Source organism: Heptranchias perlo, chromosome 7 (assembly GCF_035084215.1).
Source record: "Heptranchias perlo isolate sHepPer1 chromosome 7, sHepPer1.hap1, whole genome shotgun sequence".
In the NCBI taxonomy this organism is placed as follows: Eukaryota; Metazoa; Chordata; class Chondrichthyes; order Hexanchiformes; family Hexanchidae; genus Heptranchias; species Heptranchias perlo.
This window is the reverse complement of record NC_090331.1, coordinates 94,645,418-94,669,637: the sequence shown is the minus strand read 5'-3', so window position 1 is coordinate 94,669,637 and position 24,220 is coordinate 94,645,418. Positions and strand designations below refer to the sequence as shown.

The 24,220-nt window shown below is 45.2% G+C and overlaps 1 protein-coding gene across 2 annotated transcripts in view; it reads left to right on the top strand.

The window, feature by feature from the left end:
• The window catches only part of LOC137323964 (protein FAM117B-like), a 198,860-nt gene extending 175,912 nt beyond the window's left edge, over positions 1-22,948 (top strand). For both annotated transcript variants that reach the window (XM_067988123.1, XM_067988122.1), the window contains 3 exons: positions 10,919-11,141; positions 17,985-18,105; positions 22,196-22,948. In XM_067988123.1, coding sequence (XP_067844224.1) covers positions 10,919-11,141; positions 17,985-18,105; positions 22,196-22,508 — 657 coding nt within the window. In that variant the 3' untranslated portion in view covers positions 22,509-22,948. The remainder of the gene's footprint in view (positions 1-10,918; positions 11,142-17,984; positions 18,106-22,195) is intronic.
• The last annotated feature ends 1,272 nt before the right edge of the window (positions 22,949-24,220 follow it).

The window sequence follows — 24,220 nt, the reverse complement described above, 5'->3', positions numbered from 1 at the left end:
CAGTACTGTGGGAATAGCTTCATCGCATGGACTGCAAGAAGGCCACCACCACTTTCTCAAGGGCAACTAAGGATGGGCAATAAATGCTGACCTTGCCAGTGACGAATGATTTAAAATAAAATTAACATTCTAGTTGTGCCTGACACAAGACCTGGCCTTCATATGATCACACTTCTAGATAGAGCAGTGTATTATGTCTCCTCCACTGAACATGTCTGCCACTGTGCAAACAGAATGATCTGCGAGTCAAGAAGGGACAAAGATGCAAGCCCAGCCTTAACTGCATACCTAGGCCTAGTGACATTTGCAGTTTTTGCAGTGTTGTACATGCACTTATTCATGCTGCTATATGCAGACCCGTACAACTTAACCTTAACCTTGCTATTCATTGTTCACATATACATTTTCTACTGTGTTGATTGGTCAGCATAGATTAGAGACTTCAGTCATTCAGTTGCAGTCACCCGGGTGCCAAAATTTTAACCAGGCTTTGGCTGCAGCTGCTTCCACTGTCATTAGCTTTAGTAACTGATGCATCCTTTGAAGGGTGTGAAATCCACCTGGAGCTATCCTGGCCACGGTGGGTCTGTACTCTGCTCTTTCTTGAGCATATGAACAGATTCGAATTCTGAGCTGAATGTTTGACAATGAACCATTTCAAAAGCTGAGCTTTTGATGTCCTCCTTTGCAGATGCACGGTTGTACCTTCTGTAGGTTCAATTTAGATAATGTTTGTTCATGCTTCGAAATCGAAGAACACAACCAGAGAGTTCCTTGTTGACTCATGAGACTGATTTTTGCTGGGAATGAGGGTCCACAGAGTGAACAGTTGATCCCGGTTATACCACGTTGGGGATCTTGATTTTTCAGGCGTGACTTCCTCAGCTGGAATTTACATTCAACATCAGCAATGCGACAGGCCTCATAGTAGGAGATACCTTCATGGATGGTTTTCTGCCAAGCTTTCTTGAGCAAGTTGTTCCCACTTATGGACATTTATTTTGCACTGTTTCAGAGTCACTTTATATCTCTTGCCGTCCACTATGAGATCACTTCCCAGTTGTCAGTGCGCCAAAAAAGATAATCTTTTGGGATTCGTTCATCAGATATTTGCACCGCATGACCAGAGCATCTATGCCTGGCATGTCAGCTTTTTTTTTAAGAACTTCGGTATCAGGGCTCTTGCCATCTGATCTTCATTAGTGTCTCAGGCAGCTTAGGCGAAAGTGATTCAGTTTCTTAATGTGACGCATAATATAGGATTCCAACAATCTGTATTATGACATTGACATCTATAGGAAAGCTACTTTGAAGGCTCTCAATGCCAAATAAAGCACTTGGCTTATTGGTGCCACAATCATCACTTCATTTGACTGGGGTATGATGTGCCAGCAATGTTATCACATTGTCAGATGCAGTTAGTCTCCAAGTTCAAAGGTGAGGAATGAAGAGGGAGAGAAACTCCTATGATTTCTCAGTTTATGCATGGCTCAACTCTATTTTGTCCTGGTTTGGAACATTAATCTGGTTCTGAGCCAGCTGCTTTATTGTTTTGTGTTTGTGCCCTAGAGTCTTGTTCCTCTCACTGTTAGTTGGGTCTCAATGCTGTTTTCTGTGGGCAGGGAACACTGAGCCTGGCCCAGAATGAGATCTTGTGTGCAGTCTTATGGGAGGGACAATCACTGATTATTTGGGATCTAAGTTTTCTAAAAAAAAAATTGATATCCTTGGTGATTTTTCCTGCTCTTCTTCCTCACCCATGGGATGACAGTATATTATTTGGAAGTTGAACTTCTTTCAGAAAGGAAGACCGTGTTGATTTCAGGAAATAGAAAAGAAGAATTTGCATTTATATGGTGCCTTATAATGTGTCCCAGGATGTCCTAAAACACTTTTCAAAAAAAATTTACAGTTATATTGGAAACACGGTACCCATTTTGCACATAGCAAGATCCTACAAGCAACAATTAGTTGAATTTTTTTTTCATTCATGGGATGTGGGCTTCGCTGGCGAGGCCGGCATTTATTGCCCATCCCTAATTGCCCTTGAGAAGGTGGTGGTGAGCCGCCTTCTTGAACCACTGCAGTCCGTGTGGTGACGGTTCTCCCTCTGCTGTTAGGAAGGGAGTTCCAGGATTTTGACCCAGCGACGATGAAGGAACGGCGATATATTTCCAAGTCGGGATGGTGTGTGACTTGGAGGGGAGGTGTTGTTCCCATGTCGCGGGTTTGGGAGGTGCTGTCGAAGAAGCCTTGGTGAGTTGCTGCAGTGCATCCTGTGGATTGTACACACTGCAGCCACTGTGCGCCGGTGGTGAAGGGAGTGAATGTTTAGGGTGGTGGATGGGGTGCCAATCAAGCGGGCTGCTTTGTCCTGGATGGTGTCGAGCTTCTTGAGCGTTGTTGGAGCTGTACTCATCCAGTCAAGCGGAGAGTATTCCATCACACTCCTGACTTGTGCCTTGTAGATGGTGGAAAGGCTTTGGGGAGTCAGGAGGTGAGTCACTCGCCGCAGAATACCCAGCCTCTGACCTGCTCTTGTAGCCACGGTATTTATATGGCTGGTCCAGTTAAGTTTCTGGTCAATGGTGACCCCCAGGATGTTGATGGTGGGGGATTCAGCGATGGTAAGGCCGTTGAATGTTGAGGGGAGGTGGTTAGACACTCTCTTGTTGGAGATGGTCATTGCCTGGCACTTGTCTGGTGTGAATGTTACTTGCCACTTATGAGCCCAAGCCTGGATGTTGTCCAGGTCTTGCTGCATGCGGGCTCGGACTGCTTCATTATTTGAGGGGTTGAGAATGGAACTGAACACTGTGCAGTCATTAGCGAACATCTCCGTTTCTGACCTTATGATGGAGAGAAGGTCATTGATGACCATTTAATCTGTAGAAGTGGCATTTTCAGTGGTGCTTGTCAGCCCACACCAGTTACATATTTTATTTTTATTTCTGCACTTGTTTTGTGTTGGTTAAAAAGTTCCTAGAAACAGTTGCAATGAGTGATCCTGATTGCATTACTGATCTGTCATGGTGGCCTTGTGTTCAGAACTCGTGTGTTTGTTTTCCTGTCCAAGTGTGAACATGCTAAGGAGGAAAACAACAGAAACGATGATATGGTTTTCATAATGATCTTTGGTTTACTCCAGTTGCTGCATCCTTCCTAGTCTCTTGCCTTTCCCTGCAGTTACTCTTTGCGGTCTATTTCTTTTTGTTGTTCTGATGTTTCTTTTTTATTTCTCTGCTGTTTCCCTTTTGGTTTGCTTGCTTCCACCTCCATTATTTATCTTTACAGTACCATCTGTCATTCCTTGGGTTATCACACTTGGTAGTTGGTTCCACATATCTACTTCGTACTTTCCCCTTCCTCACCATGCCTTTGTCTCAGTAAGTGCACCTGCTCACTAACTGATCTCAACTGAGAGCAGGAGTGAGCAGACATACTTGTGGATGACGATCAGGCAAGAGATGGACTGGAATCTCATACCGATTGCCATTTGTGATGTTTGAAGGGGGGTGTGTGTTTGTCAGACTGAGGTTAGAGGTCAATTTACATTGCCAAATTAGTCATTTTGTAATCTGTGCCATGTAAGTGTGAGATCCTAGCATGCAAATAAACTTACAACTGCTGTAGCCTATATTTTTCATTTAAAAAAGACATGACTAATAAAGTTGCTGTTAATTTTCCAGTACCAGGGTCCATTTTATCAGCACTTCAAGGTTTTTTTTATTCGTTCATGGGATGTGGGCATCGCTGGCAAGGCCAGCATTTATTGCTCATCCCTAATTGCCCTTGAGAAGGTGGTGGTGAGCCGCCGTCTTGAACCGCTGCAGTCTGTGGTGAAGGTTCTCCCACAGTGCTGTTAGGAAGGGACTTCCAGGATTTTGACCCAGCGACGATGAAGGAATGGTGATACATCTCCAAGTCGGGATGATGTGTGACTTGGAGGGGAACGTGCAGGTGTTCCCATGTGCCTGCTGCCCTTGTCCTTCTAGATGGTAGAGGTCGCGGGTTTTGGAGGTGCTGTCGAAGAAGCCTTGGCGAGTTGCTGCAGTGCATCCTGTGGATGGTACACACTGCAGCCACAGTGCGCTGATGGTGAAGGGAGTGAATGTTTAGGATGGTGGATGGGGTGCCAATCAAGCGGGCTGCTTTGTCCTGGATGGTGTCGAGCTTCTTGAGCGTTGTTGGAGCTGTACTCATCCAGTCAAGCGGAGAGTATTCCATCACACTCCTGACTTGTGCCTTGTAGATGGTGGAAAGGCTTTGGGGAGTCAGGAGGTGAGTCACTCGCTGCAGAATACCCAGCCTCTGACTTACTTTTGTAGCCACAGTATTTACGTGGCTGGTCCAGTTAAGTTTCTGGTCAATGGTGACCTCCAGGTTGTTGATGGTGGGGGATTCAGCGATGGTAATGCTGTTGAATGTTGAGGGGAGGTGGTTAGACACTCTCTTGTTGGAGATGGTCATTGCCTGGCACATGTCTGGCGCGAATGTTACTTGCCTCTTATGAGCCCAAGCCTGGATGTTGTCCAGGCCTTGCTGCATGCAGGCATGGACTGCTTCATTATCTGAGGGGTTGCGAATGGAACTGAACACTGTGCAATCATCAGCGAACATCCCCATTTCTAACCCTATGGTGGAGGGAAGGTCATTGATGAAGGAGCTGAAGATGGTTGGGCCTAGGACACTGCCTTGAGGAACTCCTGCAGCAATGTCCTTCGGCTGAGATGATTGGCCTCCAACAACCACTACCATCTTTCTTTGTGCTAGGTATGACTCCAGCCACTGGAGAGTTTTCCCCCTGATTCCCATTGACTTCAATTTTACGAGAGCTCCTTGGTGGCGCACTCTGTCAAATGCTGCCTTGATGTCAAGGGCAGTCACTCTCACCTCACCTCTGGAATTCAGCTCTTTTGTCCATGTTTGGACCAAAGCTGTAATGAGGTCTCGAGCCGAGTGGTCCTAGCGGAACCCAAACTGAGCATCGGTGAGCAGGTTATTGGTGAGTAAGTGCCGCTTGATAGCACTGTTGACGGCACCTTCCATCACTTTGCTGCTGATTGAGAGTAGACTGATGGCGGTAATTGGCCGGATTGGATTTGTCCTGCTTTTTGTGGCAGGACATAACTCGGCAATTTTCCACATTGTCGGGTAGATGCCAGTGTTGTAGTTGTACTGGAACAGCTTGGCTAGAGGCGCAGCTAGTTCTTGAGCACTAGTCTTCAGCACTACAGCTGGGATGTTATCGTGTTATCCAGTGCACTCAGCAGTTTCTTCATATCACGTGGCGTGAATCGAATTGGCTGAAGACTGGCTTCTATGATGGTGAGGATATCGGGAGGAGGCCAAGATGGATCATCCACTCGGCACTTCTGGCTGAAGATGGTTGCAAACGCTTCAGTCTTGTCTTTTGCACTCGTGCTGGACTGTGCCATCATTGAGGATGGGGATGTCCACAGAGCCTCCTTCTCCCGTTAGTTGTTTAATTGTCCACCACTATTCACTACTGGATGTGGCAGGACTGCAGAGCTTTGATCTGATCCGTTGGTTGTGAAATTGCTTAGCTCTGTCTATAGCATGTTGTTTCCGCTGTTTCGCATGCATGTAGTCCTGTGTTGTAGCTTCACCAGGTTGGCATCTCATTTTTAGTTACGCCTGGTGCTGCTCATGGCATGCTCTTCTACACTCCTCATTGAACAGGGTTGATCCTCTGGCTTGTTGGTAATGGTAGAGTGAGGAATATTTTTTTTTATTCGTTCATGGGATGTGGGCATCGCTGGCGAGGCTGGCATTTATTGCCCATCCCTAATTGCCCTTGAGAAGGTGGTGGTGAGCCGCCTTCTTGAACCGCTGCAGTCCTTGTGGTGAAGGTTCTCCCACAGTGCTGTTAGGTAGGGAGTTCCAGGATTTTGACCCAGCGACGATGAAGGAACGACGATATATTTCCAAGTCGGGATGGTGTGTAACTTGGAGGGGAACGTGCAGGTGGTGTTGTTCCCATGTACCTGCTGCTCTTGTCCTTCTAGGTGGTAGAGGTCACTGGTTTGGGAGGTGCTGTCGAAGAAGCCTTGGCGAGGTGCTGCAGTGCATCCTGTAGATGGCACACACTGCAGTGTGCCGTTGGTGAAGGGAGTGAATGTGGGTGGTGGATTGGGTGCCAATCAAGCGGGCTGCTTTGTCCTGGATGGTGTCGAGCTTCTTGAGTGTTGTTGGAGCTGCACTCATCCAGGCAAGTGGAGAGTATTCCATCACACTCCTGACTTGTGCCTTGTAGATGGTGGAAAGGCTTTGGGGAGTCAGGAGGTGAGTCACTCGCTGCAGAATACCCAGCCTTTGACCTGCTCAAGTAGCCACAGTATTTATATGGCTGGTCCATGAGGTTACAGATTGTTGTGCAATACAATTCTGCTGCTGCTGATGGCCCACAGCGCCTCATGGATGCCCAGTTTTTTGCTGCTAGATCTGTTCTGAATCTATACTATTTAGCACAGTGGTCGTGCTGCATAACATGTTGGATGGTGTCCTCAATGTGAAGATGGGACTTCGTCTCCGCAAGGACTGTGCAGTGGTCACTCCTACCAATACTGTCATGGACAGATGCATTTGCGACAGGTAGATTGGTGAGGATGAGGTTAAGTAGGATTTTCCCTCGTATTGATTCACTCACCACCTGCCGCAGGCCCAATCTGGCAACCATATCCTTCAGGACTCGGCCAGCTCGGTCAGTAGTGGTGCTACCGAGCCACTCTTGGTGATGGACATTGAAGTCCCCACCCAGAGTACATTCTGTGCCCTTGCTACCCTCACTGCTTCCTCCAATTGGTGCTCAACATGGAGGAGGACTGATTCTTTAGCTGAGGGAGGGCAGTCGGTGGTAATCAGCAGAAGGTTTCCTTGCCCATGTTTGACCTGATGCCGTGAGATTTCATGGGGTCCAGAGTCAATGTTGAGGACTCCCAGTGCCTCTCCCTCTTGACTGTATTTCACTGTACCGCCACCTCTGGTGGGTCTGTCCTGCTGGTTGGACAGGACATACCCAGGGATGGTGATTGAAGAGTCTGGGACATTGGCTGAAAGATATGATTCTGTGAGTATGGCTATGTCCGGCTGTTGCTTGACTCGTCTGTGGGACAGCTCTCCCAATTTTGGCACAAGTCCCCAGATGTTAGTGAGGAGGACTTTGCAGGACCGACTGGGCTTGGTTTGCCTTTGTTGTGTCCGGTGCCTCGTGGTCCGATGCCGGGTGGTCCGTCCGTTTTTATTCTTATTTTGACTTTTTTTTAGCGAGTTTGTACAACTGAGTGGCTTGCTAGGCCATTTCAGAGGGCGTTTAAGAATCAACTATATTGCTGTGGGTCTGGAGTCACATATAGTCCAGACCAGGTAAGGACGGCAGGTTTCCTTCCCTAAAGGACATTAGTGAACCAGATGGGTTTTTACGACATTCCGGTAGTTTCATGGCCACCATTACTGATACAATTTTCTTTTTATTCCAGATTTTAAATTCCCTAGCTGCCGTGGTGGGATTTGATCTCATGACTCCGGATTATTAGTCTAGGCCTCTGGATTACTAGTCCAGTAACATAACCACTGTGCTACCATACCTGATAGTTTGTTCAAAAACTTTAGGCCAGAATTCAAGTTAGCAGCTCATTTTATGTATTTTTTTTAAATAGCACCTGAGTATATTTGAAGTATTGTGTGAGAAGCATTTAGAAACTCCCTTGGAGCAGAAAGGAAATGCTTTTCACGTGCAGCTCACCAATCAATGCTGACATGGAGATGATCCTGGAAACACATTCTCAAGACTGAAGTATGTAGAAACATTTCCTTAGAAACCACGTGGAATCGATTGAATTCACGATGCTCGTGCAGCTTCTAAGTTTTTGTCGAGCAGTGCTCTGTGTTCATCAGTGATTGCTGCGAATGTTGACTCACACAGACTCATGTCAGACCCGCCCCTGCTCTCCATCCGGAACGCAATTGAATGCTGCTTGTCATTTGCCAAGACATGCCCTGATGGAGCTGCTCGTTATTGGTTAGGTTGCTTTCTTCTGCTGGCCTGGAGTGGTTATTCGGATTGGTCAAGCTGACCATGATGATAACTCCCCTCTCCATACAATGTTGCTGGTGTTTCCACGGTGCTGAAGTCCAGCACTTTCACCCGTGTTACACACTATTTGAGCGACGCACAATAGAAACATAGAAAATAGGAGCAAGAGTAGGCCATTCGGCCCTTCGGGCCTGCTCCGCCATTCAAACTGATCATGGCTGATTGTCTAACTCAGTATCCTGTTCCTGCTTTTTCCCCATATCCCTTGATCCCTTTTGCATTAAGAAATATATCTATCTCCTTCTTGAATACATCTAATGACTTGGCCTCCACTGCCTTCTGTGGTAGAGAATTCCACAGGTTCTCCCCCCTCGGAGTGAAGACATTTCTCCTCATCTCTGTTCTAAATGGCATACCCCGTATCCTGAGACTGTGACCCCTGGTTCTGGACTCCCCAGCCATCGGGAACATCCTCCCTGCATCCAGTCTGTCTAGTCCTGTTAGAATTTTATATGTTTCGATGAGATCACCTCTCATTCTTCTAAACTGTAGTGAATATAGGCCTAGCTGACCCAATCTCTCCTCATACATCAGTCCTGCCATTCCAGTTACTATCTGTTTACTATTTTACCAATAAATGCACAAAAGGTTAAGTACACATGCATATGCTGAGCGAATGAACATTGAGATTATCTGCCTAAGATAGTATCTATTACTCATTTCTTTTATTTACGAATCAAAAATTCAATTAGCCACATGCGTATTGGACAACACTGTGCTAGAGTATGGTTCCATGGATGCCAGCAGCCCTCTGTTAACACTTTCTACCCTCGCCTCCTGTAGACAGCCATTCTTCATGTCTGAGCCTACGTAGTGAGAGATTAAGGCTCTGGGCAATTATTCCCTCCCTAACCTTGGGTGCTGAGCCTAATTGCAATGTCCTACGTGCCACCATGACTGAATTCTGCTAACTGAAGATAGAATAGTAATCTAATTGGTAACTACCATCTGATCTATATGGGTTAGTACTACACCACCCTGTACTTTTGGCCAGTAGGTCATTGGAGCTGTAGATAGAAATACAATGTACAGTTTTGTCAAAGTCCTGATCCAAGTGTGTTATTTCTTAGTAAGTTACTTACACATTCAGGATCTTCCCCAAATACTATTTGGTGCCTTTTTTCCCCCATTTCTTAAATCATCTCTTTGGGCTATGCAGCCAAGAGACCAGTGGCTGATCTGTTCCCAAAACTGTACTAGTGTCACTTGGGATTCACTGTTAGCAGTCTGCAGATGTGATCTTGCATTGATTCTGCTTCCAAATTTTCTTGTTCTTCCTTTCTGTCCCAACTTGGAAGGTACTTGGCTTTCAGTTGATGTGCCTTATAGCAGCACAGTTGAAATCAGGAATTTAGTAGCATGGGATGTTACATTTATGTTTCTTTAATCTTCCTCATTTAATCCTGTTCTCCTGAAAATAGGGTGCAATTCCATCGGTAGCGCTGGTTCCCTGCTACCCATTCAAAGTGGCCATTTTTCACATGAGAGTCTGAATGGTATCAGTGGTTGAGTTCAGTGTGAGAATCTATCCTAACTGAGAGCATCCTGCCCATGTTCATCTAGCAAGGGCCTGTGGTTAGTGATCGGTAGCAAGAACCATACGGCTCACCCATCGCTCCTGTCCTTGCCGACCTACGTTGGCTCCCAGTGCCCCAACGCTACTGCCTTTAAAGTGTTCATTCTTGTGCTTAAATCCCTATCTCTGTAACCTCCTGCAACCCAACAACAACTTACATTTATATAGCGCTTTTAATATAGTAAAACGTCCCCAAGGCACTTCACAGGAGTGTAATCAGGCAAAAATTGATTACAACCCCCCCCCCCCCCGTTACTCTTCATTCCTCCAACTCTGGCCTCTTGTGCATTGCATTCTCCCCCCCCGCCCCCTAACCACGTCTTTATTTGTCCCACCGTTAGCCACGGTGCCTTCAGATGTCTTGGCCCCACACCTAGAATTCTATCCCTGAACCCTCCGCCTCCCCATTTCCCTCTCCTTTAAGACCCTTCTTAAAACCCACCTCTTCGACTAAACTTTTGGTCACCGCACCTAATATCATCTTTGGCTTGCCATCCATTTTTGCCTGATTACACCGTGGGATATTTTTCGACGTTGTGTGTGTTTTTTGTACTTCCTAGCGGGTGGGGGTAGGGGGCACTGAAGCCTATTATAGTGCCTGTCTTAGATTGGCTAACTCAGAATAGACCTGGGATTGAACCGAGGTCCTCCTTGATCTATACAGTTCCACTGATGATCTATGTGGCTCAACTGATGGTGTTATCTTTCTAAAACGCAATTTTAAAAAATATACCTAAAATGTATCCTCGTAAATTGTTAACATTTTTCTCAGTTTCCATTTCTTACTCTTGTATCAACTCCTGTTTTTACCTCCTTTTATGCCCCAATGTTAAGGGAAATTAGTGTATTTGGTTGTGAAACTGTTTTGTACTCAAGAAATATCCCCCAACCAACTGATCCTGCAGCATTTCACTATTGAGTCAATCTTTTTCTGTCCTCTTTTGTCTATTTGAACCCAGATTCCTGTCTTATTCACTACCCACCCCTCCAGGTCCTGAATCTGCTTGAGCTCATCTCCTCTCAAGAAAGAAAAGAAAGAACTTGTATTTATATAGTGCCTTTCACGACCTCAGGACATCCCAAAATGCCTTACAGCCAATGAAGTACTTTTGAAGTGTAGTCACTGTTCTATTGAGGTTGAGGTTCCTACATTACAAGAATGTGGGAACTGTGATATGATGATCACAGTAATCGGATAACTCTGATACTTTAATTTTGTATGTTAGCCACAGGATACTCCAGATGGTCATCGCGCTCCTTTTCCCATACAGCAACGAAGCAGCAGTACCCGCAGTATTGACACTCAGACCCCATCAGGAATGGACCGGAGCAGTACCAGCAGCAGCCGGTCCCAGTCCGTCTCACCAACGTTCCTCACCATAGCCAACGAGGGTAGTGGAGAGAGCCCATGCTATACTGAAGACCTGCTTACAGATGGCAGAGAGAAAGGTATTGGGTGCCAGTTGGGGGAGTACTGTTGGGATGTTAATTCTGCTAACCTGCATTTGTTTATGCTAAAGCTGTTGGATTAGATTGAGTTTGAATCAACAACCCATCCGACAAAGCTGCCATTTTCTCAAGTGCAATCCTTTATGTAGTGTTCTGAGCAGGGTGTGACTGTTGGAGGGAGGTTCTGTTTGTTGCAGTTTGCAGTTCCTCATCTGGACTGTCATTTTGCCACTTAATGGTGATTTTATTGTGGCAGATTTCCTAGTAACGACAGAATTATATATTTTTTCAATTTGATGCTCCTTGTTTCTGTTGGTATTTTTGTCCTGTGCCCTTTTATTGGTTTCCTTTTGCCACAGACCATTATAGTTCAAGCAAGTTTCTATCCTTGGCGCTCTGAAACTGGTTGCCAAATGATGCTCGATCGTATTCTGGCCTCCACTTGGCACAACCCACAGCTGTATTGTCAAAATCAGGAACCAGAGTTTGTGGAGCAGGGAGAGGGGAAATGCCCTTGCCCTACCCTCCCAATGCAGTTTCGCTGCAACATCTAAAAATTTGTTCCCTTCTGCAATATTCCCTCTTTACACGTCATCTCTTGAAGTTGGTGAATTTCGGGGGGAAAAGCTCTAAAATGAGAGCAGAAAAAGTTTTACCGTTTCCTGTCTCTACGCATTCCTCTTGTTTGGTCGAACATGGGGCAGAATCAGCAGGGCCTTTGAAGATTAACTTGTTGAGTTTTAGTAGCTGTTAGGCTCTGCTTTTGCAATGTGGACACTTCCTCATTCATTCAACCTCCATATAGAAATAAATAGGGAGGGACGGGTGGGAGAATATTGAGACATTTCCCATTGAGGGTTTTGTATCATGAGTTATATTGATCTTGTCATCTTCCTCCATCTTGTTGCACATAGGGCGTTATTCAGGAGGAATAGCTTTTTTTTCTCCTGTTATCTGCACCAGTTTATTATATTGGCACACCAAGGATACAGCCTCCATCTTTCTAGAACTATATTTTGACACATTTGTGTTTAATAATTATACAACAACTACTTGCATTTATATAGCGCCTTTAACGTAGTAAAACATCCCAAGGAGCTTCAGAGGAGCGTTATCAAACAAAATTTCACACCGAGCCACATAAGGCGGTATTAGGACAGGTGACCAAAACCTTGGTCAAAGAGGTAGGTTTTAAGGAGCGTCTTAAAGGAGGAGAGAGTGGTAGAGTCGGAGAAGTTTAGGGAGGGAATTCCAGAGCTTTGGACCTAGGCAGCTGAAGGCACGGCCGCCAATGGTGGAGCGATTAAAATCGGGGATGCGCAAGAGGTAAAAATTGCAGAAGTGCAGAGATCTCATAGGGTTGTAGGAGGTTAGAGATAAGGAGGGGCGAGGCTATGGAGAGATTTGAAAACAAGGATGAGAATTTTAAAATCGAGATGTTCCCGGACTGGGAGCCGATGTAAGTCAGTGAGCACAGGGGTGATGGGAGAACGGGACTTGGTGCGAGTTCGGATGCAGGCAGCAGAGTTTTGGATGAGCTCAAGTTTATGGAGGGTGGAAGAAGGGAGCTCAGCCAGGAGACCATTGGAACAGTCCAGTCTGGAATTAACAAAAGCATGGTTGATGGTTTCAGATGAGCTGAGGCAGGGGCGGAGACCGGCGATATTACGGCGATGGACGTCTTGGAGATGGAGCGGGTATATGGTCGGAAGCTTATCTCAGGGTCAAATAAGACGCCAAGGTTGCAGATGGTCTGGTTCAGCCTCAGACAGTGGCCAGGGAGAGGGATGGAATCGGTGGCTAGGGAACGGAGTTTGCAGCGGGGACCAAAGACGATGGCTTCGGTCTTCCCAATATTTAGTTGGAGGAAATTTTTGCTGATCCAGTACTGGATGTCGGACAAGCAGTGCGACAAATGAGAGACGGTGGAGGGGTCGAGGGAGGTGGTGGTTGGGTATTGTCAGCGTGGAACCTGACGTGTTTTCAGGTGATGTCGCTGAGGGGCAGCATGTAGATGAGAAATAGAAGGGGGCCAAGGATAGATCCTTGGGGGACTCCAGAGGAAATGGTGTGGGAGCAGAAAGAGAAGCCATTGCAGGTGATTCTCTGGCTATAACTGGATAGATAAGAATGGAACCAGGCGTGTGCAGTCCCACCCAGCTGGACGACGGAGGAGAGGCATTGGAGGAGGATGGTGTGGTCAGCCATGTCGAAGGCTTCAGACAGGTCGAGAAGGATGAGGGATAGTTTACTGTCATCACAGTCGCATAGGATATCATTTGTGACTTTGATGAGGGACGTTTCAGTACTGTGGCAGGGTGGGAAACCTGATTGGAGGGATTCAAACATGGAGTTGCTGGAAAGCTGGGCACAGATTTGTGAGGCGACAACACGTTGAAGGACTTTGGAGAGGAAAGGGAGGTTGGAGATAGGGCGGTAGTTTGCCAGGACAGTGGGGTTAAGGGTGGGTTTTTTGAGAAAGGTGTGATGATGGCAGATTTGAAGGGGAGGGAGACAGTACCTGAGGAGAGGGAACTGTTAACAATATCAGCTAACATGGGGGCCAGGAAGGGAAGTTGTGTGGTCAACAGTTTAGTGGGAATAGGGTCAACGGAGCAGGAGGTGGGTCTTATGGTCAAGATGAGCTCGGAGAGGGCATATGGGGAGATAGAAGAGAAACTGGAGAAAGATGAGTGTTCAGGGCTAGGACAGGGGGAATCGTAGGGGAAGTTTGGCTCGGTGGGCTAGGGGAAGGGAGGGAAGCAGCAGAGGCAGCTGAATGGATAGTCTCAATCTTAGTGACAAAGAATTCCATGAGCTCCTTGCACTTTTATAGTCTTGCACTTGGCAAGTTTTCTGAAAACTTCAAGTCGATATTTTTAAATTCAGTTGCGTTTTTGGTCTTGCAAGTCAATGATAGCAACTTCAGTCTCAAAATGCTTTATCGCTTCAGTTGAGAATTAAGTTGATTAATTTCTCATTTGTCTGTGACCTTGTTTGATAACAGTATACTGATTCAAGATCTCTGATCTATTGCTTATCAAGGACTAGAGGGAACTTGTGAAGGCATCAGATAATTCCAGTAGCTTAAAAATTAGTAGCGGACCAGAGTGTGTTATCTCAGATGCATTACCAATCTTTACCTTGATAGTAAGACTATTGAAGACACTCTCAAAGGAATTGGGAGTCACCAATGGGAGTCTGAAAAATCTAGAGTAAAGCAGTGGGGGAAAAAAAATCCCAAAACTCAACAGTGGAGCTCACACAGACCGAAAGCAAAATTTCAAACAAGTAAAATATTATTTGTTTTTTAAATGTCCAACTTAAGCTCTGTTAGAAAAGGAGTTTCTTAGCTGAATTGACTGCTGGAGAAAGCAAGAGAATGAGAAATTCAACTCAAAGAACAAAAACTTAAACCAAGAGATATCCTCTCCTTCAAACTTATCAAATTAGGTTTTCTAAAGTTAATCCCAGCAGTTATGGGCTAAATGATCTGAACTGTCATCTATTGGACTCACTGTTGATATGTGCTTCTCTCTCTGTTCAATAGTGCGACGAAGCTGTTCCTGCTTCTCTTCGGTTTTGATACTGTTGCTGTTCCTCCTTCTCCACCTCGAATCTGTTGATCTTTCTTTCCACCCGCAGTGCTCTTCCTCCTCTTCGCATCTTGGCCACTCTAGTCGAAGTTCTTGTTCTTCTAGGGATTGTGGATGCTTTGGTGATAGTTTTCCAAAATTCCCTGGACTCAGGAGAGGTCCCGGCAGATTGGAAAACTGCTAATGTAACACCGTTATTTAAAAAGGGTAGTAGGCAGAAGGCTGGAAATTATAGGCCAGTTAGCTTAACATCTGTGGTGGGTAAAATTTTGGAGTCTATTATTAAGGAGACAGTAACGGAACATTTAGATAAGCATAATTTAATAGGACAAAGTCAGCATGGCTTTATGAAGGGGAAGTCATGTCTGACAAATTTGCTTGAGTTCTTCGAGGATATAACGTATAGGGTGGATAAAGGGGAACCAGTGGACGTAGTGTATTTAGACTTCCAGAAGGCATTCGACAAGGTGCCACATAAAAGATTATTACTTAAGATAAAAAATCACGGGATTGGGGGTAATATTCTGGCATGGGTGGAGGATTGGTTATCAAACAGGAAGCAGAGAGTTGGGATAAATGGTTCATTTTCGGACTGGCAACCAGTAACCAGTGGTGTTCCACAGGGGTCGGTGCTGGGTCCCCAACTCTTTACAATCTATATTAACGATTTGGAGGAGGGGACCGAGTGCAACATATCAAAATTTGCAGATGATACAAAGATGGGAGGGAAAGTAGAGAGTGAGGAGGACATAAAAAACCTGCAAGGGGATATAGACAGGCTGGGTGAGTGGGCGGAGATTTGGCAGATGCAATATAATATTGGAAAATGTGAGGTTATGCACTTTGGCAGGAAAAATCAGAGAGCAAGTTATTTTCTTAATGGCGAGAGACTGGAAAGTACTGCAGTACAAAGGGATCTGGGGGTCCTAGTGCAAGAAAATCAAAAAGTTGGTATGCAGGTGCAGCAGGTGATCAAGAAAGCCAACGGAATGTTGGCTTTTATTGCTAGGGGGATAGAATATAAAAACAAGGAGGTATTGCTGCAGTTATATAAGGTATTGGTGAGACCGCACCTGGAATACTGCATACAGTTTTGGTCTCCATACTTAAGAAAAGACATACTTGCTCTCGAGGCAGTACAAAGAAGGTTCACTCGGTTAATCCCGGGGATGAGGGGGCGGACATATGAGGAGAGGTTGAGTAGATTGGGACTCTACTCATTGGAGTTCAGAAGAATGAGAGGCGATCTTATTGAAACATATAAGATTGTGAAGGGTCTTGATTGGGTGGATGCAGTAAGGATGTTCCCAAAGATGGGTGAAACTAGAACTAGGGGGCATAATCTTAGAATAAGGGGCTGCTCTTTCAAAACTGAGATGAGGAGAAACTTCTTCACTCAGAGGGTGGTAGGTCTGTGGAATTTGCTGCCCCAGGAAGCTGTGGAAGCTACATCATTAGATAAATTTAAAACAGAAATAGACAGTTTCCTAGAAGTAAAGGGAATTAGGGGTTATGGGGAGCGGGCAGGAAATTGGACATGAAGCTGAGTTCGGATCGGTCAATGCCCTGTGGGTGGCGGAGAGGGCCCAGGGGCTATGTGGCCGGGTCCTGCTCCGACTTCTTGTGTTCTTTAGATTTGTGGTTGGGATCAGATCAGCCATGATCTTGTTGAATGGCGGAGCAGGCTCGAGGGGCCGATTGGCCTACTCCTGCTCCAATTTCTTATGTTCTTATGTTCTCTGAAAGTAAAACAAGTTCCACCATCAGCTGTTATTCCCCCACACAGAAACAGCTTGAACTTTGCTTTTACGTCACCAGAGCCACTTGATTGAATTGCTGCATCATAAATCTATGCCGACCTCCTGCAGCTCTTCTGTGGAAGACACCTCAGCCTTGAAATCGTGTTCTTACACAATATCCAACAGGTATCACTGGATAGCAATCAGGAGCAGGATCCTTGAATGACTTTATTCCTCCCACTCCTGCACCCTTGGGTGCTATGGTAAATTTTAGTGCCCCAACCACTGTTCCATATGCTTTTACTTACTGATACTTCTTGTGGAGTAGTCTAGTTCTGTTGAAGGTACATTCATGGTGTAATATGGGTTAACCATTGATTCTACTTGATGTGGAAATTCTTGCATCACACTGTCCAGTCATTGTATTGGTGGGGAATTTAAAAAAGGAAAGTTTAGTGACTATCCATGTTAGCCTGGACCTTTATGCACATTTAATACATCAATATTATAAACCTCTCACCTCTCCCCTTCTTTATTCCTCTCTACTTTTTCTTCCCTGCCCCCTTTCGGATAGTACAGTAAAGCTCCTTGCTCAGGACTTCCTGTTTAGCATTTACAACTTTATCATAATTACCAGTTAATCTGATCCAGACTTTTGGTCTACTTGCAAGGTAATCTGGAAATATTACATTTTGTCACATTTCAGGACTCCTGATCTTTTTTGTGGAAAGAATTTTGGGATCAAGTTAAGTTTAAGGGTTGGGTTTTGAAACAGTGAATTTGCACGGATTTGAAAAGAAAGGCCAGAGGCGATCAGCATATGTATTAAAGCCAGACACACCCATTTGTGGAGTGACATAACTTGCCTTATTTCAAGCTGATACAACATATATCTATTGTTTCATCCCAGGCTCATTAGCCAGGATAACTGGGGCCGTTAAGCAATTTGTTATAGCACCACAGATGGCCAACAAATATTCGCACCCATTTTGGTGAGAAGGATTCTGTTGAGGTGGGTGTGGCATGAGGTATTTGCAGAAAATATACTGCTGGCAGAGGGGAGTGTCTGTTTGGTTGACAGGCCTGCTGGCAAATCCTTGCAGAGGAAGATGTCAGGGACTCTGTCCCTCTGCTTTCTTTGGTCAAGATTGAGTTCAGTGAGTGGAATTTGCTTTGACTGTTACTCTATGTTCAGCTGTCTGTGCAGTAAAACAACTTAACGACATGTATCGGACCTCACTTCACAGTGTTTCTCAGCCGGCCTTCAAAAAGAAGTGCGTGTGAGGACATGTGCGAAAGGCACAATATCCAGCTCTAATTATGAGAATCCCATTGTTACACCTTGGGTTACATTATCATATAGTTAGATATTGGACAGAATGGGCTTCCCCTAAATGCAAACAGCCATACCAGAGAGAATATCTAACGCAGACCTGAAACTTGCAGCAATTCTGTTGAAACCTCTTTGCTTGTATCAATGCTGAATCTTGTATTCCCTCTTGTTGCAGAAAGCGGGACTAGCTCTCCACTGCCTAAGTATGCCTCCTCTCCAAAACCGAACAACAGCTATGACTTCAAGCGAGAACCACCTGAAGGTTGTGAGAGGGTGAAAGCCTTTGAGGAAACTTCGTAAGTATGAGGCTACGTATGGAGTGTTTCGGCCAGACAGTGTCGATTTAAGGGTTCCGTGTGCGCCTGGGTTTCAGGGTTCCAATTGGCTTGTGATCACGCCCGCAGCTATTGTTTCCTATTCCCACAGGGCTATACCCATCAAAATGTGGATTATTCAGTGATGTTTCTTTTTCTAGTTTGCTTTTTCTCTATTTCCACATTTTGAAAGGCATTTTGCTGTTTTCTGTGAGACTAACACATTTCTTTAAATGTCATTCTCCAGTCAAATATCCACAGCAAGTAGAATAGCCATTGACCTGGTCCAAGGCCTCTGCCAGGGCTGCTGTATAACAGATGCCTGGACCTGTGCAAAAGCAGACCAGTAATTGCTCAGACCTTTTTTTTGTTCTTTTATCTGAGACTTTTACATGTTAGCGTTGTGCTGGCAGTAGTACACAAATTCCCCCCCCCCCCCCCAGTCAGTTTGGGGCCATGCATATGTCTGAAATCGACTCCAAACTGCTGCCACTGTAAGTGGTCAGGGTTGGCATTAGGATTGATATAAAACGTAATGAACTGCAAAAATACCCAGCAGTATTATCATAGATTTAATCTTTCCAGCTTGTGTTCTAGAGAGAACCTTTTGAGCTGCAATACAGGGTGAAGTACTGGTGTTTACAGGTCCATTAATGGTGGGAACAATACAGGGTGAAGTACTAGTGTTTACAGGTCCATTACTTGTGGGAACAACACAGGGTGAAGTACTAGTGTTTACAGGTCCATTACTTGTGGGAACAACACAGGGTGAAGTACTAGTGTTTACAGGTCCATTACTTGTGGGAACAACACAGGGTGAAGTACGAGTGTTTACAGGTCCATTACTGGTGGGAACAATACAGGGTGAAGTACTGGTGTTTACAGGTCCATTACTTGTGGGAACAACACAGGGTGAAGGACTGGTGTTTACAGGTCCATTACTGGTGGGAACAATACAGGGTGAAGTACTAGTGTTTACAGGTCCATTACTGGTGGGAACAATACAGGGTGAAGTACTAGTGTTTACAGGTCCATTACTTGTGGGAACAACACAGGGTGAAGTACTGGTGTTTACAGGTCCATTACTGGTGGGAACAATACAGGGTGAAGTACTAGTGTTTACAGGTCCATTAATGGTGGGAACAATACAGGGTGAAGTACTGGTGTTTACAGGTCCATTACTGGTGGGAACAACACAGGGTGAAGTATTGGTGTTTACAGGTCCATTACTGGTGGGAACAACACAGGGTGAAGTACTGGTGTTTACAGGTCTGTTACTGGTGGGAACAACACAGGGTGAAGTATTAGTGTTTACAGGTCTGTCACTGGTGGGAACAATACAGGGTGAAGTACTAGTGTTTACAGGTCCATTACTTGTGGGAACAATACAGGGTGAAGTACTGGTGTTTACAGGTCCATTACTTGTGGGAACAACACAGGGTGAAGTACTGGTGTTTACAGGTCCATTACTTGTGGGAACAACACAGGGTGAAGTATTGGTGTTTACAGGTCCATTACTGGTGGGAACAACACAGGGTGAAGTACTGGTGTTTACAGGTCTGTTACTGGTGGGAACAACACAGGGTGAAGTACTGGTGTTTACAGGTCCATTACTGGTGGGAACAACACAGGGTGAAGTACTGGTGTTTACAGGTCTGTTACTGGTGGGAACAACACAGGGTGAAGTACTGGTGTTTACAGGTCTGTCACTGGTGGGAACAATACAGGGTGAAGTACTAGTGTTTACAGGTCCATTACTTGTGGGAACAATACAGGGTGAAGTACTGGTGTTTACAGGTCCATTACTTGTGGGAACAACACAGGGTGAAGTACTGGTGTTTACAGGTCTGTTACTGGTGGGAACAACACAGGGTGAAGTACTAGTGTTTACAGGTCTGTTACTGGTGGGAACAACAAAGGGTGAAGTACTGGTGTTTACAGGTCTGTTACTGGTGGGAACAACACAGGGTGAAGTACTGGTGTTTACAGGTCTGTTACTGGTGGGAACAACACAGGGTGAAGTACTAGTGTTTACAGGTCTGTTACTGGTGGGAACAACACAGGGTGAAGTACTGGTGTTTACAGGTCCATTACTGGTGGGAACAACACAGGGTGAAGTACTGGTGTGTACAGGTCTGTCACTGGTGGGAACAACACAGGGTGAAGTACTGGTGTTTACAGGTCTGTTACTGGTGGGAACAACACAGGGTGAAGTACTGGTGTTTACAGGTCTGTCACTGGTGGGAACAACACAGGGTGAAGTACTGGTGTTTACAGGTCCATTACTGGTGGGAACAACACAGGGTGAAGTACTAGTGTTTACAGGTCTGTTACTGGTGGGAACAACACAGGGTGAAGTACTAGTGTTTACAGGTCCATTACTGGTGGGAACAACACAGGGTGAAGTACTAGTGTTTACAGGTCCATTACTGGTGGGAACAACACAGGGTGAAGTACTGGTGTTTACAGGTCCATTACTGGTGGGAACAACACAGGGTGAAGTACTGGTGTGTACAGGTCCATTACTGGTGGGAACAACACAGGGTGAAGTACTAGTGTTTACAGGTCCATTAATGGTGGGAACAACACAGGGTGAAGTACTGGTGTTTACAGGTCCATTAATGGTGGGAACAACACAGGGTGAAGTACTAGTGTTTACAGGTCTGTTACTGGTGGGAACAACACAGGGTGAAGTACTGGTGTGTACAGGTCTGTCACTGGTGGGAACAACACAGGGTGAAGTACTAGTGTTTACAGGTCTGTTACTGGTGGGAACAACACAGGGTGAAGTACTGGTGTGTACAGGTCCATTAATGGTGGGAACAACACAGGGTGAAGTATTGGTGTTTACAGGTCCATTACTGGTGGGAACAACACAGGGTGAAGTACTGGTGTTTACAGGTCTGTCACTGGTGGGAACAATACAGGGTGAAGTACTAGTGTTTACAGGTCCATTACTGGTGGGAACAACACAGGGTGAAGTACTGGTGTTTACAGGTCCATTACTGGTGGGAACAATACAGGGTGAAGTACTAGTGTTTACAGGTCCATTACTGGTGGGAACAATACAGGGTGAAGTACTAGTGTTTACAGGTCCATTACTGGTGGGAACAACACAGGGTGAAGTACTGGTGTTTACAGGTCCATTACTGGTGGGAACAACACAGGGTGAAGTATTGGTGTTTACAGGTCCATTACTGGTGGGAACAACACAGGGTGAAGTACTGGTGTTTACAGGTCTGTCACTGGTGGGAACAATACAGGGTGAAGTACTAGTGTTTACAGGTCTGTCACTGGTGGGAACAACACAGGGTGAAGTACTGGTGTGTACAGGTCTGTCACTGGTGGGAACAGCACAGGGTGAAGTACTGGTGTGTACAGGTCTGTCACTGGTGGGAACAACACAGGGTGAAGTACTGGTGTGTACAGGTCTGTCACTGGTGGGAACAACACAGGGTGAAGTATTAGTGTTTACAGGTCTGTCACTGGTGGGAACAATTTAGCGGTCAACGAAGAGTATTAAAAATTGTTAATTTGTATTGGCTTATATGATTTTGTTACAAGAAAGAAAGAACTTGCATTTATATAGCGCCTTTCGCGATCTCTGAACGTCCCAAAGCGCTTTAGAGCCAATGAAGTTCTTTTGCAGCTTATTCACTGTTATATTGTAGGAAAAAACAACAGTGAGAAAAATGTCTCGATAATCTGTTTTTGTGATGTTGGTTGAGGGATAAATATTGTCCAGGACAAACCGGGGAGAACTCCCCTGCTCTCTTTCGATCTTTTAACGTCCACTTGAGAGGGCAGATGGAGCTTCTTTCAGTACTGCACTAGACTGTCAGCCTGGATTATGTGCTGAAGACTGTGGAGTGGGATTTGAACCCATTCAGTCTTCTGACTCAGAGGCAAGAGTGCTACCCACTGAGCCAAGGCTGACAACTAATTCAATCTAGTGTATTGAAACCTGGTGGCAGCAACAAGCTGAGCCTGGATGGCTTGTCGATTAACCTTGAAGGCTGACTGTTGTAAAAATGAATTGTTTTTGCCTGATGCTGTATTTTCTTGATTCCAGACCAAAGCAGCTGCATGAAATTCCTCATTTCTTCTGCCCAGATAAAAACAAGGTGAACTTTATCCCAAAAAGTGGCTCTGCCTTCTGTCTGGTCAGTATTCTGAAGCCGCTCCTGCCCACGCAAGACCTTACGCTGAAGGGCTCCAATCATGGCCTCATAGTCCCTGCAGCAGTCATACCCACGGTATCGCTGGCACAACCTATCCCTCTGCCAACACATATGGAGCAAGACAGAATTTCAAGAGGCACCTGCATGGGCCTCCTGCAGGCTTCGGTACACCAGCAAGCGCAGACCGAAGAGTTGGAGAAATGAACCAGTGAAGCAGGCCTTCGCTGGGGAGACCTACAGCAGCATCACATATCTGCAGCTCTACAACTTGGCAATAAGGTTTCAGGCCCGGGGTACAGGCAAAGGGGAGGGGGGGGGGTCCAATCAACCCAACAGCAACATTTAAGGAAATGCCTTCCTCTAGCAGGATGTAGACCTTTTCACAATGGGAAGTGATTCTGTTATGGTGCATGAAGTTTGGCATACTGTTTTTTAGAGTGTGGATTACTCCCCCATACAGGCACAAGGACAAAGGACTAATCTGTGGAAGGGCACAAACTTGAACAAGGTGATTGGACAAAACATTACTTGAAAGGACCACAGCTGTCACTATTTTTCCCCCTCCTCTGTGGAGCCTTATCTTTTAATGGTTCCTGTTCTGTTTACATTTAAATAAAGATTATATATATATATATTATATATAAGGTTAACATTTCCAAGTTAATCAAAGGCAAGTGGAAGCCTGCTTTACACTAGTGCAACACTCGAGTGCTACAGTAGTTCTGTTCTCAGGAAATTTTCCTCGTTTCATTTGTGCTCGTGTATATTTACTGTATCACTGGCCAATTTCACATGAGAAGGCACAACCAGGTATACTGGAGATTTCCCAGATTGATCACTCCGCTTTGTGGAATACTGCTCTGTTGCCTATGTTGAGACATTGCCAGTACTGGAAGTGATAGCTACGCAATAGTGAGTGAAACAGTGTTAAGACTTTTTGCTGTCTTGTCCCCTCTTCCCCTTCTCTTCCTCCAGTGACTGTGGACCATTGTGATCATGCCATTGTAAATTGAGCTTGTGGACCAGTATTGCACATTGTAGTATTTTTCCCCACTGCTCTTTAATGACCCTCTATGGTGTGCTTGCATCAGTTTGAAACTGCTCGATTTCATATCTGCCTAAGATATGGTGAATCCTAACTGAAATTATACATTTTTTAGACTTAAGATGTGGAGCCACAATTTGAAGTCTAAATGTTGAAAATTTAAGATGGTGCTTTCTTTTTGCATTTGGCTGAGAACAAACACTCCTGGGATTTTAAAATGCACAGTATATCCGTGGATTACTGAGTGAGACATTGCAGCTTTTCAAAATGTGTAGTTTTATTTCTTTCACTAGCAAAAAAAAATTCCTCCCCCCACCCCAGCCTTTATTTCAGGTGTTGGAATATGTTCAGAACTGTGGAAAAACTCATAATTCACAGTATTCATTGAGCAGTTTTTGTACTGTTGTGTTGAAATTGCCTGCAGTAAATAAAGGTCAAGGAATGTGGGGAAACTAACCCTGCGTGCTATAGGTTTTCCCCTCCTTCACCCTTGCTCTTGCTTCCCTTTCAGTCACTATAAACGTTTCTTAGCTATTTCTTGTTCAGATAATTCGAGCACTCTGGGCTCATTTATTTAGATTATCTGGGTTGACATTTTTTCCAGTAAGGGTAAATGGAGTTGAGGTAGATATCAGCCATGATCTAATTGAATGGCAGACAGGCTCAAGGGACTGAATGGCCTACTCCTGTTCCTATAAGCTGTGGTGAGGATCAGTTTTGTAGATGGAAGTTTGCATAGTGTTTCATGAAGGACACTTGTCACCCCTTTTCTAAGAATGAAAGGTTTGGCACCAAGTTACAAGTTAATGATTTTTCTTAATTTATCTCATTTTGTACCAGAATCCTTGGGGTGTTGTTTCATAGAGTGCAT